General features: G+C 32.3%; 1 protein-coding gene and 1 pseudogene across 2 annotated transcripts; both read right to left on the bottom strand.

Annotated features, from left to right (window-relative positions):
- Positions 1–207: 207 nt before the first annotated feature.
- On the bottom strand, positions 208–3,042 carry LOC145591502 (short-chain dehydrogenase reductase ATA1-like). Its single transcript, XM_081647976.1, has 3 exons — positions 2,911–3,042; positions 1,549–1,799; positions 208–949 (listed from the first exon to the last, which is right to left on the bottom strand). Coding segments are annotated over exons 1-3 (807 nt in total). The 5' UTR covers positions 2,913–3,042; the 3' UTR covers positions 208–395.
- Positions 3,043–3,608: 566 nt separating this feature from the next.
- On the bottom strand, positions 3,609–6,689 carry LOC145591501 (pentatricopeptide repeat-containing protein At3g61360 pseudogene; annotated as a pseudogene). Its single transcript, XR_014102314.1, has 2 exons — positions 6,546–6,689; positions 3,609–5,249 (listed from the first exon to the last, which is right to left on the bottom strand). The product of XR_014102314.1 is annotated as a pentatricopeptide repeat-containing protein At3g61360 pseudogene (transcript).
- Between the last annotated feature and the right edge of the window lie 14,961 nt (positions 6,690–21,650).

Here is a 21,650-nt window from a genome sequence, read left to right as displayed (position 1 = left end):
AACATAAACCGTGAAAAATTGAAAACTGAATTGTAGTGGGATAGAACATGGGAGATTTTAATTTTTTTAAATCAACGGTTCACATTAGTCAAGAGAATTAAATGGTTGTGATTTAATCTAATACAATGGCCACAATTTTATTGTGGCCATTTGAAAACTGTCCAACATTATATTGAAGCAAAAAATTGAGTGATTGCTACTATTTATACAAAAAAGAAGTAACATGGGATACAAATTACTTCTTTCGCTATTATTAGCTTTGAATTAGCTTAACCAGAAGTTATAATTTGGTCACAGTTACAACTGGAATGCATGCTTTTTTCTGCAGTTTACTATGCGCCATACAATACTATACTGATTATACTGAACAAAAGCCGATAGGATAGTACAATTCACTACACGGATTTTGTGTCTTGGTACATATGAACCATAGTAGTGCTAGCTTCAGTGTAACCTCCATCAATCACTAGATTATGTCCAGTAATAAATTCAGATTCATCAGAGGCCAGGAATACGGCAGCTGCAGCAATGTCCTGGGTTTTCCCACCTCTTCCTGTCAGTAGACTGCAGCTTTTAGCACTTATTTTGGAAACTTCTTCTGCATCAATGTCCCCGAGGAACCTCCGATAACCGCTAATGAGCATATCCGTAGGAACCCCATGAGGAGAAATGCAGTTGACTCGGATACCATGTCCTCCAAGTTCACATGCTGCACTCTTGATCAGGCTCTGGATTGCACCTTTTGACATTGTGTAGGCATGTGAGGCTAAGCCTCCCATGATTGCTGCTGAGCTAGAGGTACATATGATGGAACCGCCTATTTTGCCCTCGATCATGGCACGGGCTGCATGCTTGATCCCATGTACAACACCATACAAGTTAACTGCAACAATGTTTTTTACTTCATCCATGTTTACATTGGTGATGCTCCCATCTGCGCCAGATGTGCCTACAAGAAAATTATGGCAGTGCAAGTTTATCAAGTATTTGATGAAGAGAATTTAGCAATATGTAATTCAATCATGATTAACTGAATTTTACTGATTGCTAAATTGTAATGCTATAAGCTAAACCTAAAATAACTAACTCAAACCTGATTAATTGACAAGAATTACCCAACTCTAACTCCAATAGTACCTGACATCAACCTAATTACAACCAGTCTGGCCAGTAAACTAAGATGACTAATATAGATTGAGCTATCCTGTATACGACTAAACCGATCTGAAATGAACCGAAAACTAATTAATCAAACATGAGTACATGCTCAATTGCTGAAACAGTCAAACCATATTGGCTTGAACAGAATGCCTGTTTGTGCGACTATACTTGCAAAACCATTTACTTCTTAGCTACAGCTGCTATTTGGTACAAATTACTAAACTAGACCTTAAATAACCAAAAAAAATGACCTCCCTTTGAGCAATAACTATAATATACTTTCAAACTAGAAAGTAGGAAAAACAGATGAAGAAAATTTTTACATGCTCCAGAATTCCAAGTAATTTGAACATGTTAGCTAGAAACTATTCTCAATTACGTACCTACCTGCATTATTGAATATAATGTCAAGACGGCCCTTCCATGCGAAAGCTAGCTTCACAGCTGACTCTACATCAGCTTCCTTCGAGACATCACAATGTATGTAGCGGCCTCCTATGGAATCGGCAAGGGCAATACCTAGCTCATCGAGTACATCAGCCACGACTACATAAGCCCCATTTAAGGCAAAGAATTTTGCTGTAGTGGCTCCTATACCTTTTGCACCCCCTGTTATTATTGCAACTTTACCCTTCAACCTAATATGTATTTTATCATAGAATTTTGTGAGTAATTTCTCACAACGAGTACATGAAATAAGCAACCAACTACCTTTCAACTAAATAAAAAGAGCTTTTTTTTTAAGATCCAATTCTCCAAACCTCACTATAAACTATAAAGGGCATAAAAAGATTACACTACAAATATGCTAGTCTTTGTAATGGAAATCTTACATTGAAGGACATACTACTACAAACCTACAACATTGAAAAATCAATATATATTTTCATTTCGCTATGGTGCAAGATTAAAGTACAAACAAATAGTAAAATGATTTTACATGGTATTGCAAGTTTGGCATATGATATAAAAATACAGTACTAATAGTAACAATTATAAAAATTAGAAAGGGGGAGCCCTTTTACCTTTGTTCTCCACTGCATTTGGTGTCATTACCCTCCATTTATTGATTGGTATAAATTGATTCAAAGTGTTAATATACTTGTATGTATATAAGATAAGGAATTCCGACAGAAAAGGAAACATGAAAGATAATGTGAAATGTCACAATCTTTAGATGATGGTTTTTTTACTCCAACACACGTTTCCCACTTTTACAACAACTCCCCTTATTCCTATTTTAATCCAAATTTAGAAGGATATTTGTTTGTATTCTATTTCTGTGGGTTATCCAATTCTCAACCAAAACACTCATCACCATGCACAAGATGATCATTGACAATATAAATTACTGAAATTATACTCTTTTCTGTAGCTCTCTTAGAATTCCTCCTTTTTTTTTTTTTTTTTTTTTTTTTTTGGTTAGAGGTTAGAAGTGTTTTTATTAACAACAATAATTTAGGTCACCTCCATTATTTTCTTTTCAGACTCCGTATAACTAGAAGGTATTTTGGACAATTCAATACAAGAAAGAGACAATGTTTAAACATCTCAGAGTAGTAATATATAACTTTTCATGAGTATGCAACATTATCTTGGAATAATCATGCATCCGTTTTAAATATTTCAATCTAACATCCTTTCTTAGGAAATCATTATGAATACTACTATATACTGATACAAAATGGAAAGTGTAACTGATGGGTAGAGCCACAAGGCTCAGACAACACGGGAAGTAGTCCAACTTACATTGCGGAATCAAGAGGATCACCTTCCAAAAAGAATCTCCTAGGATTTCACATAGTTATGCGAGTTCATCACATTGAATGTCACAGGGTCACAGCAGAAAAATTAACCAGAACACTCAATTATATCAAGCGGTAGGTAGGTAGTCAAGCTTGCGTTTTGAGCATAACACACAACAAACTCTGGTTCATTGTAACGACAGGTTGACAGCAGCAGACACGTTCGACTAATGGCACCAAAAGCCACAACTGAAATCAGAACTCTGCAGCAGCATCACGCAACTGATCAAAACAGAAGTAGCTCCTCTCTGTCAGCATTTGACAGACAAAATCTTTCCCAACACTTTTTCGTATCAAATAAAATTGCTCTGCTGATAAATCCAACTCATATGCTTTAGTCCTGTACTCCTTTTCTTTCTGGTTGAAGAATAGGCATAATCAAACACCATTAGGATTGGTATTGAGCTCATGCACCTCCTAGCCCATAACATCCTACCCTAATTTTTCAATAACCCTCAAAACCATGTCAGCATGGATGTTATCAACATCATTCTTAGCCTTAAAATCAAATAAGAATGATTTCATCTTTTAGTTAAGGCAGCAATCAGATTGTTATTTGCAATTTCATTACGATGTTTTCTCCTCTGAAACATTTCTTTCTTGGGGGATATTCTACACAGCATGAAGATCACTTGGGTAACAAAAAGGTATCTCAACAGAATGAAGTAGACAGTCCAAGAGCATGTCCCCTTGATGGGGGATAAACACTGCCCAACTTCTTAATCATCTCATCAAGGTTCTGCAGTTTGTCTAATTCACCTGCTTCCCGCAAAAACCTCTCTAACATGTGGAACACTGGTTTTCCCATATGCCTTCCTCTGTTTAACATCTGTTTGGCACACTCAAAAGCTTCTTGAACCCGCCCGTGCGAACATAAACTTGTCACCAAAAGAGCCAATGCATGGTCATGAGGACAAGAACCCTTTTCCATCAAGTAATTCCACAAATTCAAGCCTAAATCTAGATGGTGATTTCCACAGAAGAATTTCATAAGCATCACTACTGTACGGGTCTCAGGAATAAAGTTTAACAATACCATTTTTTCGTAGAGACCTCTAACAGCCTCGATGCCATTTGACTTCATTAAGCCATGGAACAGGGTATGATACGTTATGCCATCAGGAGCAATTTGCTTCTCTTCCATTTCATTCATCAAGTTAATGGCATATTCCACCTGTTTACATTTCACAAGAACACTTATCATTGCATTATAAGCCCCAACATCAGGGTATAACTTTCTTGTAGGTAGTTCATTGAACAACTCCCATGCCCGAGTCACATTTTTAGCAACACCTGCCCCATGAATCAAAGTAGTGACTGTTTCTAAAGTTGGAGAGCAATTTGTACGTTCCATATCTTGAAAAAGTCTCAATCCATCATCAAAGCAACATCTCTTGCAGTAAGCATCAATTCGGATATTATATGTGATGTTATTAGGCTTAAAACCTCTTTTCACCATCTCATGGTAGAATAATTCAACTGAAGTTATATCGCCTGATTCCTTGAAACCCAAAAGCAAAATGTTCATGGTCTTAGTGTTTGATGGGAATCGTGAATACATTTTACTAAACACAGATTTTGCTTCCTTCATCTGTCTTTGGGAGCAAAATACACGAAGCAACACATTGAATTCGTCAATTCCAAATTTTCTTCCAACAAATATGTTTTTTTCCATTCTCTCAAATGCACCAAGTGTGTCTTCATAAGTCTGAAACTTGGCAATTTTAGATAAAACAATACTCATTGACTTGAGTGTCAGCAGGGAAGAATCTATTTTGACGATCTCTTCCATCACTTCCCATGCTTTTTCAAAATACTGCATTCTTGTAAGAATGTGTAGAATCTTCTCGATTGCATCTGGAGTGGGAGAGAAGTTGGAATAGTGAAGGGTGAACTTGAAGAACTCAAAGGCTTTGACACCATTAGTATTGGCAGCAAAAAGTCTGCCAAGGACATTCTCCACAAATCTAGCTGAAAGTTTGGAAGGCGAAATATGGTGAAGGAGGGTAGGCTGAAGTGGTGCATCAGGAAACGGATGGCCATTTATTATTTTAGTAATTTTCTCAATTTCTCTGTCACTTTCTGGGAAAAGACGAGACTGGCTGGTTGACTTAGAAGCAACAGAAAGATATGCAGTGTTCTGGTGATATCTAATCAACTGCCTAACAGACCTCGGATGGAAGAAAAGAAGCATTCTCTATTTCACCTGAGTTAAGGGCATGCATAAATATCCAGACTATCTTACTTCCATGAGAAGGAAGTAATGACAGCAACTTCAGTAACCTGATAAGGAAATCATAGAATAGTTATTACATTGAGAGAAATTTTTTTGAAGCATATGATGCTACTCTAATGAGCAAAAAAACTTCAATAACATTCTAAAAATAGAAAAAGCCGACTAGCTAAATATCTACAAGACATGAGACTTAGACATACAGACATACAATTATACTGAAGACTGTAGAATATAGTGACAAATAATGTTTAAAATGCACAAAAACATAGCAACTCAAGAATTTGTCATGTGACATGTAACATATTACATATCAACCCCAGATTTTGAATCCTCCCTAATTGTGCTTTGAAGCTAGAAGTTTTGCTAGATGGAGGATCAGAGGCCACCACAAGAATCCAAAGACTCCAGTGATTTTTGTTCAATATTCAATTTTGGTTCAATATTATTACATCCACAAGCTTTTAGTTGATACTAACTAAAATTAGCTATACTATCATATCATTTTCCCAAAGAATACAAGGGATGAAGCAAGCTGATTGCTCACTAATCCACATTGCTCCTCCTAGACAAAAAATTATTTAGAGGCTATATGTCACTCTACTTACGACAAACATATCCTGCTATTCCTAAATATGATTATAGATGAGCCAAGACATTTACAGTTCTTGCTACCCTACACTAAGTAATTCGTTCGCATAGTTAATTATCAACTCCTTGGCTAAAAAATTAGCGCAAGGTCACGAGCTACGCACAGTGTCAACATCAACTGACAACTAATGGAAAGAAGCCCATATTCTACAGGAAAGCTCTAACAACAATGAATATCAGGAATCGCAATACTCGACAACCAATTCCAATGCAATCCATCGCAGCCGGTTCATTTATTTTTCTCAGGAGTCTTCACAGTAACAACAATGCAAGATTTACCACTAAACACTAGTGGATGAATCACACAATAAGCAGGCAAGTCCCTGAGCTAAGGCAAGAAGGGCGGTTCGCCGGGGGTTAGGAGAGAAGGTACAATATCATACTTTCATCTTAACATTAAAGATTTGTAAACAAAACCCAGCACCATATTAGCAACAAATTTTGATTCAATTATCAAATTAGGCTCCAATATTCACATAAAATTCTTCTAGCTTAAAAACATCAAAAAAAAAAAAAAAAATCAACCGTTATGAATTATGATATCTAATAACTTCAGTAATTATAAGTAAAAGTTCAATAATCAACCTAAGAAGAACCCTAAATTGACTATACTGACAATGAAATTAACAATAAACACTAGGTTGCGAAATTGATATTCGATTAAAAAAAGGGATTTAAAAAAGAAAACATCTTACCCCAGAAGCTGCTTCAATGGAGAACTCAGAATGAACTTCGATGAAGCAAAGATAATACAGAGCAAATAATGAAGTAGGGTGTAACAATTTCATACGAATTTTTTTTGGAATTACTGAATTGAGATGATGGCAACTTCGGTTTCAAAAATAAATGAACCAAACTTAATTTTAGCTCACCAAGTGGAAGTTAACTAGAGGGCTTGATTGGTTTCGGCTTAGTAGGGCCCCATCTTATATCCGGTAAATATCGAGCGATTCATGTCAGAATTGTGTGCTTGGATCTTTAGTGAACAATATGCACCCAACACTCGTTCTAAAACGGTGGTTAATAATGTAACACGAGAAGAGCACTTAAATGAAATGTATCAATCCAAAAGATCATATAGAAGGAATTGGTATCAAAGGATCCTGGTGTTGATTCTCGTTAGTGTCATCGATTTGTCACCCGCCTTTATGACTATGTACACACCCAAAAAAAAAAAAAAAAAAAAAAAGAATAAGTGATTATGAGTAATATATTTTGATTATGAGGATCCTAAGTGCTCAAAAGAATTCTCTTCCAAGTAAGGGGATAAATTGGGAATTCTAGTTGCTTGGGGTGAGAACCAAAGTCCTCTCTCAAAAGATTGAAAGGAAGGTCTCTAACCATTAGGCCAACTTTGATTCTCAAATATTCATATAGGATACATAATTGAATTTTATAATATGCTTTCGGTATACTTTGTATGAAATAATATAATACTACTAGCAATTTTGTTAAAGAAACATGCAAATAAATATATTAAGGGTTTAATTTTACGATACTAGTCTAAATTGGTCCAAAGTCGAACTAGAATTGACTAATATCGGATTTATATGGGTCTTAAAAATTAGGTCTAGACTCATGCACGTGGGTTGAAGAAATTCCAATTTGGTCTTCAATCCATCAAAAAGGATGAATTCGATCGATATTTGGTCCAATGATTTTGATCTAGTTAGATGTTGTAGTTGTACATATCTTGGACATGCCTAAAATTGGATGGTTTTTTTTTTCTTTTACAAAAGAGAAAATCCAATTATACTTATGAGGGGTACTAACCACCCTTACACAAGTAATAATTAACATGGGAGGAGTGGTACATAGCTCATGACCTGCTAACAAGTACATATAAGGGGGTTGATCATTTCCTTCATGAATGCTTGATTTTAGGTGATCAATGCTGTCTGTAACTCCTTTGCCGCTTTGCGCTTCTTGGACCTGCAAAAGTAATAACTAGGGTGATTCTTATCTTTTTGGATCTTCATTTTTGGCATATGCAATGTACCATATTTCTTTGGTTTGGACGAAAAAATGAAGGTAGTGGGTGTGAGCATAGGGTGCATTTGATTGATTTCAAAAGGCATGGGATCATCATCAATAGAGCCAACGGATTCTACTCCCACTTGATCATTAATTGGGTTCTCACTGAAATCTCACTCCTTTCCTCGGCATTAACTTCTTTGGTTGATTTATAGTTTTTTACATCTATGGTTGTTCACTATTTTAATTACATTTATGCATTGGGATGAATTATATTTTTATTTCCAAATTACCATCCGATAGCTACGTAAGATTGGTTATAAACTTCGTTTCTTTTTAATGGATAAAACTTTATTTTAATTAATGATCTCATTTGCTAAAACCACTTCTAAAGAATGAATTAATTATGACAATACTCGGTACAAATTTACAACCTTTACATCAAGTAGCACTACTAGCCAAGTTTTATTCCGATAAAGACTTAAGACATGACTCATACATAAAAATAAGGGCTTGTTTGGTTGACATAAAAAAACGTGAAATGTGAGACTTTCTAGGAATTGTAAATTTGGTGTGTTGTTTGGTTGACAAAAATTTGGTGAAATAAGAGAAGTGAAACTTCCTAAGAATTTTGAGTTCCCACAAAATGTAGGAACTTACTTACCAAGCCCCACGTTATTAGAAGGGTTTGCACATAGTCCCAAGAAAAAGATAGAAAACGCATTCATTGAAAGTTGAAGACAACTAAAAACTTCCATTAAGGTGAGAAAATATAAAGGAGAAAAGAAAGAGTTAAAGATTACATAAGAATATGAAATGACAGAAGCTGAAAACATGCAGCACAAAATATTTTATATACTACCTCCGTTTCTCACATAAAATATTCCTTTGTTGCACATAATAAGAAACGAAGGTAGTAGAAATTAAAGCATTGCATTTCAATGAAAATAAGCCTCCAGATAGCCTATCAGCACTGCTGTTTGTTACATACTTGATTACCTCACTTACCTGATGATCATTAATATGCATTTCAAGACAACTCCACAGAAGGTTACAAGGACTTGTTTGCTCATAGCTTTCCTTTCATCTGTGAATTATTTTGATGACATGACAGGTACCTTCATCTGACTAAGGTCTCTTATGCAAGTCACGAAATATCCTGCAATGTGAAATTGTGAATAGTCAGTCCATCAATAATATACTTCCTCTGGTTATCTAGTTGTGAAACCTCAACAAAATGTGAAGGCCATTTGATAAATGTGACATAACTAAAAAAAAAAAAAACAACAGAGGAAGTATTATAATTAACATCAAGCTGAGAAAGACAACTTTAGAAACCATATAAGAGAACAAGTCAGGGCCGGCTCAATAGCATGAGCTCTTTGAGCGATCGCTCAGGGCCCCCACTTTAAGGGGCCCACATCTATTTTTTTTATTTTTTAAGAAAAACAGTTTATAAAAAATATTAAAAAAAAAAAAAATCAAAACAAGACACAAACTGAAAATTATACACAATATTTATTTTAGGAGGTAACTCAAGCTTTTTCTCTAATTCAATCATTTTATTCGCTTCCCAATTTTATAATTATGTTATTAAAACTCTTTACTTAACTTTTGTAAGTTCTTTTTTTTTTTTTTTCAAAAAAGTAAAATTATGAACTATTAGAGTAAAGGTTAGTCAAGTTGTTAAAATCATTATTGTTTAAAAGAAAAAAATAGAAAGAAGAGTCAGCAAAATCTCAAATGACCATCGTGCATTCGTTATTTTGATAAACTTTTTAATATAAAGTTCATGAAAAATGAAAATTTATGGAGGAAGCCCCAATTTATCACATTGATAAACAAACAAAAGTATCCGGAGTCAACATGGCATTTTCTTATTTATATCAACAACTGCGCCCACCATATTTATAAAAAAGTTATTGATTTATTTACAGTTTTACCACTTAACAAACAAAATTTCTTTATCAAGATGATACACTTGTATTTTCTCAGAATTTTGTTGATGTATTATTATGAAATACTACTTGATTATTTAGGTTGTAGTCTAACAGAGCATTGTTTTTAAGTTGTAGTACAGTTAGTATAGTTTATAAGCTCATCCAATGTTTTGTATAAATTCACATCAGCAAGTCAAGGAAAGTTTACGTCATTGAATATTATCGAGTGTTAAAATATATATATATATATATATATATATATATATATATATATATATATATATATATATATATATATATATATATATATATATATATATATATATAGTGTGGATCCCATGAGAACTCCTCAAATTTAGAACATATGCAATACTTTTTTAAGAACATACAGGTATACATTTTAGAGCATAGAAACCTAAACAAATATACTAGTATATGTTCTAAAATTTCAAGGTGATGTTTTAAATTATCGTGTTTAAAACATCATAACCTTCATAATTCAGAACATAACCTTGATGTTTTAGAACATGACCTTGATATTTAAGAAAATCTATATATGTGCAAGTTTTCATGTTCTAAAAATATTACGCATGTTCTAAATTTGAGGAGTCCTCATGATTCTTATATAAAAAGAGTTCTCATATGAACCTAAAATATGTATGTTTTTCCTTGCATTACTCGTATATTAAAGTAATCAATAATCAATAAGATTACAAAGCACCACAAAGATAAAAGAAAAGGCATAAGAAAGATAATAAAACACTACCTACTATATAATACATTGTTCAGTGGCGAATCTAGCATTTTATATTAATTGGTTCAAATTAAATTAAAATTAAATAATTTATTATTTCTTCATTTTATTTTCAAATATTTGTAACAAGTATTTGTTTTACAAAAATAAGTGAGGTTAATTGACTCCATTTCTTTGAACATGGATCAGAGAATAAAAAAATTAAAGGTTAACAGTGAAGGAACTTAAAAAGTGAGAAATTTAAAAGTATACAGATATTAAGTGAAAAGAAAGATAGTTTAAGGGAAGAGATAGTGACATTCGTGACAAAATGCATGCATTTTTAGTATGTGAAAAGACGATACTCTCTACTATTTCAGGTTAATAGTAATAGATTGGATTTCAGAGGACCATCATCAAACAAATCATCCATGTTTAAATCATAATAAAGCCCAATATGGTGAACCATCTCGTTGTGCAAACCATTGTACGATGGGAAACCCTCTGGTCCAAATGAGTCCAGAAGATCTTCAGCATATAATGTGATGATATGGCCATCTTTACCAAATGCTGCAAGAATACCACCCACATTTGGATGGGCCTTGAAAATCACTTCTTTCACAAAAACAGTGTGTTGGGGGGTCAAAGGGGCACACCAACCATGGCATAGGCATTTGTATTGGCATTATTGGCTTTGCACTACCAAAAGGTGTACTAGTAGTAGCTTCTTTGCCATCAAAGTGAACAAATACCACTTCACAATCAGCAGCCTTTGCTGTCTTCTTAATCCGGTAATACCAGTCAAGCAATGTATGATTAGTGTTTGACGGCGTTTCCGGTTGGTCAATGTAAAGAAGAACATTCTTTCCCCGGAGTTCTGCTATAGGCACTTGATCAATATCATTAGTCATATTCATGCGACGATCGTAATCCCGTGACCCATAAACCAGCAAAGACTCTAAGGTGACTGCCCTTATCGCCTCCAGTTCTCCCTGGACAAGGGATATCCATTGATACCCAACCGATTAATCACATATTTCCCCAAGTAATCCGCGACGTTCATTTTGGGGTCCAATATGACCACTTGATCTTCATCTTTAGAATGAAAATAACGCAAGTGTCTCGTTTTGCATAACAAAAATGTATCGATTTGTGGGAAACTGTAAAAACAAACACTTACGTTATTTTTTTGCTAAGTCAGAGCTCAATTCGGGCTCTTAAGGGCTAAAATAACCCCTAAAACTTTAAACGAAGATTTTTTGACATGTAAACCGATGAAAAAGTTAAATCGGGCTGCAATTTACAATTTATACGAACTTTTGGGCTGCAATTTGTAATTTTTTTTAAATGGCAGCAATTTGCAAAATACGAACTTTAAATGGCTGCAATTTGCAATTATCCAATCTATTGTGCTCTAAAATTCTAAATAAGTTGTGTGTACCCCCTCTGTCTCAAGACTCAACATCATCAACTTTGCACACATGCCAATTTACTAGTTTGTCTTTATTTAACATAATTAAATATTAATGAAAATTATTTTAACAATTATATTATGAAACTTTATATTAATACCTACTTTATATCTAACAACAAATCGTATAAAATATATTTTTATTATGTTAGTAGAGTATTATGGTCCTAGCTAATAAATGAATAGTGAAAAAAAACCCCCACATTCCAAATATTCTGGAACAGAGAGGGTATTAACTATGATTAACGGCATTTTCTACATAACTAAGGAATTGTATTCGATATTTTAACATTTGCAAATCAAAATGCGAAACTTCTTAAATCCACCTAAACAACCACATAAAATTAAATTAATACTTTAAACTAATGATACTTAAAACTAATTAGATGATAATCAAAATAAAAATAGAGTTGAAGGTGAAATCACATACGAGTACCTGTAAAATAAATTTTACCTCCGGTTCAAATTACTCGCAACAAAGGAATATTTTATGTCTCATAAATAATACCCCTTTAAGAACCGGAGGTAATATAATAATTTCTACTCGGACTTTTTAGCTTAAAGTAAAATTGAAATGAGCAAATAAAACAAAGTTGGAGTATATGAGGTAGGCCCCGTTCTTTAGAGCTGCTCTGCTCTGCTGAAATCTGCTCTGCTCTGCTTTGCTCTGCTGAAATTTGCTCTGCTCTGCTTCAATCTGCTCTGCTCTGCCCTGCCCTGCCCTGCTCTGCTCTGCTCTGCTTAAAATTAATACTTAATATTGAATTATTATAATAATAATGTATATTTAATAAAAATAATAATAAATAATTAATACTTAATGATAATAATTAATATTTAATAATAATAAATAAATAAATAATATTTATTAATAATAATTAATATTTATTAATAATAATACTTCCTCCGTTTTCTTTTACTTGCAACACAGCCTTGTGGCACATGTTTTGAGCTCTGGTTTATGTAATGTAAATGGACAAATTTTTCATTATAATTTTTACAAATGATACTTAACTCTATTCTAATTTTCGTGTAAAAATTATATTGATAAAATCGCTCGTTTACCCTCACTAATCATCTCCTAAAACTGCGTGCTTAAAAGGTGTGTTGCAAGTAAAAGAAATGGGAGGAAGTATATAATTAATATTTAATAATAATAATATAATTAATATTTAATAATAATAATAATTAATATTTAATAATAATATAATTAATATTTAATAATAATAATATTAATAATAATATAATTAATATTTAATAATAATATATTAATAATAATATAATTAATATTTAATGATATTAATATTATTAATAATAATTAATTTTTAATAATAAAATTTAATGATTATAATAATAGTAATAATAGTAGTAGTAGTAGTAGTTGTTGTAGTAGTAGTAATAATAATAATAATAATAATAATAATAATAATAATAATCATAATAATAATAATATTTAATATTTAATAACAATAATAAAGCATTACAATTATTATTATAGTATCAGTAGTAGTAGTAGTAATAATAATAATAATAATACTAATAATAATAATAATAATAATAATAATAATAATAGTAATAATAACAATATTAGTAATAATAATAATAATAATAATAATAATAATAATAATAATAATAATAATAATAATAATAATGAAATCTGCTCTGCTCTGCTCGGCTCTGCTTTGCTCTGCTTCAATCTGCTCTGCTCTGCTTTGCTGAAATCTGCTCTGCTCTGCTGAAATCTGCTCTGCTCTGCCCAGAAGCTCAAAAGAACAGGGCCGTAGTAGGAGTGTAGTAGGACAAAGTAGAAAAGTAGCGCATAATTGGGCCGACAGATACAACAAGAGGCTGGCAATCTGGTATGGTCCGGTCTTAATACAAAATACAAGTATCACATATTCACATGTTAAAGTTAAATCGGTCCAACTATAAAGACTTTTTTTGTAAGGTTTATAAATCATTAATGGGTTTATCAACTATAGCATGAATTCTATCATGAACTCTTCTTCTGATCGGTGAACGCCCTGAACGGTGATGACTGCCAAAATTAGAACTTTTACCATGACTTGCATGAACCATATAGGGTATATTTGTACAATTAGGTAAAAGTATAGAGGATGTTTTAAATTTAATTCGGCTAACCTTATTTTCATTTAACCTAGGAAGTACGTGAAAGTTTCACGTTGTGGTGGTGGTGGTGGATGGGCGTGGGGTGTTGTGGTGGTGGTGATGGATAGATGGTGGTGATGGTGGTTGTCAGGGATGAAGGGGGTGAAGTGAGAGTAGAGGAACTAAAGAAAAACTTTAAAAAAAAAAAAAAAAACAAAATTAACCTGTAAAATAGATTGAAGGTAAAAAGGAATATTTTGAGCAGATGGGGTGTTAAGGTGGGATTATTTCTGGAATACATAAAGGTGGGATTATTTTGATAAGATGTATCAAAAGTAGGATTATTTTTTTCAATTTTTCCTAAAAAAATAATATTATTTTCTTAATTAATAGATTTATTTCAAAAAAAATAAATATATATATAACTATGGACACACCGGAAGATGACACGTAGCATTGCTGGTGTATCTTTTAGTATATACTAGTATAGTACCTGTGCAAATTGCATGATTTTGAAAGTTGATATTGTAACACCCCGACCCCAAACAGATTAGGGAGGGGCCTATTGTCACGAAATGCGCATCGAGGGCCAACAACTGTCCCCACAGACCAACACGAGTCCTTCCGGCGCATTTTGTCCTCACTCATGCGTACCCCGAGAAAACTTCCTAGGAGGTCACCCATCCCAAGACTACTCCCAGCCAAGCACGCTTAACTATGGAGTATTCTTAGCATATGAGCTCCCTAAAAGGAAGATGCATCTTGTTGATATGAGTAGTATATCAAACTCCTTTAAAGCAATCATGAGGGGTATTACATACACCCCCACTTGAGAACGGCAACGCCCTCGTTGCACCTGGAAAGCTAGGGACTCCAGTATTACACCTAATGGCAACTGGGTAGCCAAAGTGTTACATCCAGTCTGGCTATGGCCATATGGCCCCAAAATTCTCCCCCGCTAGACGACTGACATAGGATCAATTATCCACGGTCAGCACGCGATCGCAAGGTTGTTCTGATACCATTTGTAACACCCCAACCCCAAACAGATTAGGGAGGTGCCTATTGTCACGAAATGCGCATCGAGGGCCAACAACTGTCCCCACAGACCAACACGAGTCCTTCCGACGCATTTTGTCCTCACTCATGCGCATCCCGAGAAAACTTCCCAGGAGGTCACCCATCCCAAGACTACTCCCAGCCAAGCACGCTTAACTATGGAGTATTCTTAGCATATGGGATCCCTAAAAGGAAGATGCATCTTGTTGATATGAGTAGTATATCAAACTCCTTTAAAGCAATCATAAGGGGTATTACAGATATATTATATATACTGAAATTTGAAACTAAATTTAGCTTAATGTTAGTTATGGTTTTTATCATGTTAGTACCCGCGTAAATTCACATTGATATGTACCCATTTTATCATGGTATTGTGTAATAGAGTTTTAACTAAATGTTACATTAAAAAAATTTAAATTTGGAGATATAAAAAGGTTTATGATCTTTACATATTTTACCTTTTAAATACGGATGACTCATGCTCATTTATATATATATATATATATATATATATTATATTACCTTCCAACAACTTTTGTAAGTGACTAGCTAACACACAATGACACAAGTAACCCCTGACCACGACCGAGTAACCCCTAACCAAGTGAACCCTAACCGACCGAGTAACCCTTGACTGAGTAATCCATGACTAACCGATGAGTAACCCCTGACTGATTAATCCATGACTAACCGATGAGTAACCCATGATCTACCGAGTAACCCCTGACTGACCGAGTAACCTCTAACCATGTAACCCCTAACTGACCGAGTAACTCCTGGCCGAGTGAGTAACCTCCGACCAATTTTTTATTAAAAATGTGGCTTAACTGATTTTGTAGCACCTAACATATGAAAGTTTATGATTACCTTTAAAATGTGTACTTTAGGATCAATCAACATAATAACACTTTCTCGCTGTCTCAGGTCACAATGTGGTCACAAAATTATATACGATCAATTATTATCTCATCATTTCTAATATATATAATAAAATTTTCACAGTTTTAGAAAAATAAATTGCACTGTTTTAAAAATTCTTATACTGTATATATTTTAAAAATACATCATCAATAATGATGAAGTGCAAACCCACGACCCATTGTTAAAAAAATACATGCTCGTAGTGCAATTAAGAATTTTCACTGCTTAAGATCATCAATCTTAAGATCAAATATTGCTATTAAAAAAATAAATAAATAAATAATCTTAAGATCAAATATTAAGATCAAGAAAATAAAAATATTTAGATGTATAATATTATGAGGAAGTATAATCAGAGATTATATCTGATTTACATGCATTATCATAAGAAGGAAGTAGGTATATTATGGTAATAGGTAAATGAGTATAAAATATTTATATTATTTTATAACATATAATCTTTGATTTTGTTGCTATATTTAGGAGTGAAAAAGGGGGAAAATTTTTAACAATCGCTCGACACATGTCAAAGTGTAGTTAGAGTGGAGCTTCGAGTGCCCTCTGTTTTAGTATATATATAGAATATATTATTGATTGATTATTGATTGAAAATGAGTAATACGATGAAATAAAAATATAAATTAAATTAATTACATTTACTTCAGTAGTTGTATTATTTAAAATATATTTTTTGATTTAGTTTTATTATTATAGATTGTTGTTAAATTTATATGGACGGATGATGAGAATCGATCCCAGAATCTTTTAGAATCGGGAGTGAATTTTTAATCACTAGTTATCCCTCACTCGCTCTCTTATGAATAAGATTAATTTTTTTTATAAAACATTACAAACATAAGATATGCCATTAAAGTAGTGGTAGAAGTTAAAGTATAATAAGCATGAGGGCATGTGTTCAAACATTAATGCTAACAATTCATCATATGTTCAAAATTAATACCATTAAATTTGCCAAAATTGGTAAAATTTTTATAAGTACTTGACATAAAAAGGCGTAACATTGAATATTTTGTTGTGAAATAAGAAGAAACGTAAGAGATTGAGAAATGATTAATCTGTATTATTCCATATGATGGGGTATATATATATATATATATATACACACATACAATATAATTAGAGTTTGGTTGGATAGCAATATAAACCATAGATCTAGAATATTTCGGAATGATACAAGGAGGATAATGGATATCCACAAATATTTCATAACACTCCTCCTTGAGTGTCCATTATCGAAGATTGTGCCTCGTTAAAACCTTATTAGAAAAAACCCAGTAGGATAAAAATCTAATGAAGGAAAAAGAGTACAACATTCTTCGTAATACGCTTGAAATGCTGCCTCGTTAAAAATTTTACCAGGAAAACCCAATGTGGGACAAAACCATGGTTAAGGGAAAAAAAGTGCAGTGCGTAATTTCTCCCCCTGATCAATACATAACTTGAGGTCTTCTAATTCAATAAATCCAATATAGTTGAGTGTCTTCTCACATGATGCAGAATATTATCATTTCTTGATTTTCGATCCTCCCAAATCTTCAAATCTTCACGCGAACAAATGAGTCTTCATATCACCTTACCTATAATAATAATAGTAATACATGTGTTAGTCCACATTTCATACGAAATCTCTGTTTAAAGTTGCCTTAACCATAATACTTATACCTTCTTCTGGAAGCTGTGAATAATAGAAATAGATGATCATTATTTGATCAAGCATTCCTTAATAATTATATGGCAATACATGATATTATTAATGTTGTTTTTCAATCTTGTATGAAATAATAATAATATAACACATGTAATTATATACATTGATTATGGTTCTTCTGGACCATAAGAAAACAGTCTCGCGCATAAGTATCCCGTTGATATTCTTTGAAAGTTTCATAAATGACACGATAATTCTCATGCAAATCCAAATATTAATTCTCGATCTCACTAATTATCATATGCTCAAACTTCAAGTTAAGATGTCAATAATATGGTCACACAGACCAAAAGTTTGATATAATTACAATATTCAAAATATAAAATGTGTAGGGCTAGATATATAAATACGTCGTACATAAGTTCTTCAGGAACTCTACTTACATGATTCATAACATGCTATAAAATCGACGTCATTAATAATTTCATCAAACTATAACCCCATTGGAATATAAATATTTCTTTGTAATTTTCCATCAAAGTTACAAATACGCCTTACTTTATTTACTTTATTTTAAACAAACACTCACATATACCACAATTATTGTATAGAAACTAATGCAGCAATATGAGACATAGAAACCAAAATAATACATAGAGTAATGCATCTAACAACTTTCGATATACGCAATTGATAATACATTAACCTAGACTCACACATGCATATGAACATAAATAGGACTCAAAATAATGCAAGACAACAGTGTGGATTTAAAAATCCATATTTCATTATATTTCTGGTCCATGATAAACTTATGATCATTATCATTATGTCGACATCAAAATGGACATATATTTCAGATCCCTTATTCACTAGTCCGCTCTATTATGCATATGCATATTATTCATCGGTTCCATTATGTACCGGTATCATAAAATTCCTTTAACGTATATTTTGCATGCTATTTTACTATGATATCTGAATACATCTCTTATTGGTACCATCATAACTTTCTTACAGCATAAATCATCTATTACAATAATTCAGATATCTATACCACTTTTAGGCTATTTCATACTCTATGGTGTTTATATACTATTACACTATTAGTGTTAACTGCACTATCTTGCCAAATATCATATCTATTAGACATATCTTTATTTTTGAACCGATCATACAGCCTACACTTCAGGTGTAGTGATTCAAGTATAATTAACAAGATTTTATCTCAATGTATACACATAATTAATATTACCAAAATGTACCTTCAACGCTATGCAACATGAGTCATAACTAAATACAAATCAAATCATAAATGTGCAACATATCTTGATAATATATATACAAAATTTGGCATATAACTTTTCAAACTACCATTATAGGGATCATAATTATTATTTATTTAATTAATTTTTCCAACTTTTGCTAATCCGTTCTTCTCCCCCTAAGTTGGTAAAATATCTCATTTATAGGGGCGTCTTATTATATACCAACTTAGTAGACAAATGTGCATTAATAAAATTCACTTCATTAGGAGAATCACTATCAAAATTTATTTATCAAAAGATTTGAATTAAACAAGTTTCATCTCTTCTGGAGAACAACTTCAATGAAGAATCATTTCTTCATTAGCTTTACATTGCATGTGTATTTATTATTATCCTTTTCATAATACCTTCTAGAAAACAATGTCAATGGGGAGACATGTGTTGTGCAATTGTATGTTTTTCCCTTCTTTTCCAATTTCTTATGTGCTGATATATAATAGCCCCAATCAAAAGAATTGTTATACAAGCATAAATCACTTGCTTGTAATTCTACTAGGTGGTGATCTTCTGGATCTTTAATGACTTAAATAGTGTATTTGGTGAGCTTTTGGTCACCCATTACTCTTTTATATTAGAAATCAAAACCTATTAACTCTTGAAATGTTCATCAAGACAAATTATTATGAATCACAATCCAAATATAGCTCAGTTTCAATGTTATATCTTGCCATTCAATTCATTTCATATATCTAACATTGAGAGAGCGTCAGCACATTATCAAATGAAACTTCAAGTTTCCATAACAGTTAATTATTAAACCCAGATGGCCTAATTTAATTATCACATCCAATCACTTCTCTAAATTTGAACTCTAGTCAGTTTTTCAACATTAGTGATCACTTTATTAAACTTAATTTTATGACTATGAATATGATTTGATATTGTAACACCAACATGTATTTCTTTATACAATTGGCAAGACAATCAATTAATATTTTATCCAATAATTACTCATACTCTACTGGAGTTTAAACTATAAACTTGATACATGTTAATCTTGTTGGATATTTCATACTCTTCTGGAGTCTTTTATATAATCATAGAACGTAAGAATTTTACTAAAAGTTATTTCTTCTAGAAATGTAATGTAGTTTATCACTTCCTCAAATTCTTCATTGTCAATAGTGGCTCCTTTCCTTTTCAAAGATACTTATGTAACACCCCCAAATCTCCCTCTATGGAAATACTAGTATAATAAGTATAATTATACCGTAGAGATAGACTTGGGCGTATTACCGCCGCGTGATTACGCAAGGCTACTCAAAATACTTAACTCAACAACAAAACTTGCAGCGAAAATTCAACTTTCTTTTATTAATACTTATAAAAATAGTAAGATTGTTATGAGTACTCAAAATAAAGATGAGACCAACATTCTTAAACTAGGTGAAACCATTTCCGGGACTCCATATGCTCAATTATTGACTCCACGTGAAATTAGTCAACACTGCTTACCATTACGGTAAACAGGGCGAACCAAAACAAATAAGAAATATGGATTAGCAAATTATGCTAAGTACGATAAGTGCAAGATAATGTAAACTCAATTTATTTGCAAACATGCTTTAAAAATCAATTCCAATAATTAATCAAATAAAAATTCATTATTCCAAAACCGATTCCAATGATTCAATATTCAAAATAATAGTTAATAAAACAATTTCTTTATTAAGACCCAATTTATTTTAATCCAATTCCTCACCCAAGTGTGCACACCCCCCAAGCTAGTCTCCTTATATTACAAGGCTATTCTTGAGGAAAGACCTGGTCATAGAAAGTCCAAGGCCTAATCAATATACCAAATCCGCATAGTGGGATTACCAACATGCTTATAAAACATTAATAATAATAATAATAATTCAATGGTTCAATAAATCCTTTTAATATCCAATAGTTCTAATATAATTCAAAACCCTTTTTATTAATTCCACATGCTTTCAAAATCAAACCTTGTAAATAAATACTTGAGAATAAAATCTCATATTAATTAATAGCTTTTCAAAATCAACAACTCTTCCTTGAAAAACCTTTATTTAATTCAGCAAACCTTTTAAAATCAATTCCTTTATTTAAACATGATAAGTAATTCAAACCATTCAAAACATGATTTAAAAATCAATCATTCAAAATACTTTTATTAAAATCAATACCTTCAAACATAATATATTTCAAAATCATAATTCAAATCAATTTAATTCAATCACCAATAAAATCATATAAAACATGTTTTCAAACCAATCACTTTCAAAGGTATCTAGCCACCTAAACGTACCTTGATCCTTGCTAGAAAAACCACACAAAAAGAACCTCAAGAACCTTGATTCTGAATATCAATCAACACTTCGCACTTTCAAAGTTCAATCACGAATACACCTTGCAAATACCATAACCATAAGGTTATCACAACATAAACTCAAATCTAATGTGCATGGACTATAAAAATCTTTTAAAATAATACTTTAATATAAAATTATAGCTTTGAAATAGGTATTTGTATTTTAGAAAACTAACCATGAAGAAAATAAAGGAATAGGATTAAAGAGAATTGAATTTTCGTAGGAAAGAATAGGCAGAACTTGCAGAGGTCATAACT

The sequence above is a fragment of the Chenopodium album genome, chromosome 18, assembly GCF_948465745.1.
Source record: "Chenopodium album chromosome 18, dcCheAlbu1.1, whole genome shotgun sequence".
NCBI classification, from domain to species: domain Eukaryota; kingdom Viridiplantae; phylum Streptophyta; class Magnoliopsida; order Caryophyllales; family Amaranthaceae; genus Chenopodium; species Chenopodium album.
This window is presented reverse-complemented; position numbering and strand designations above follow the sequence as displayed.

Coding starts and splice junctions, on each gene's coding strand:
- LOC145591502 (XM_081647976.1), bottom strand. Junction 950..1,548: donor CATTATATTCAATAATGCAG/GTAGGTACGTAA, acceptor ATTTTCTTGTAG/GCACATCTGGCGCAGATGGG.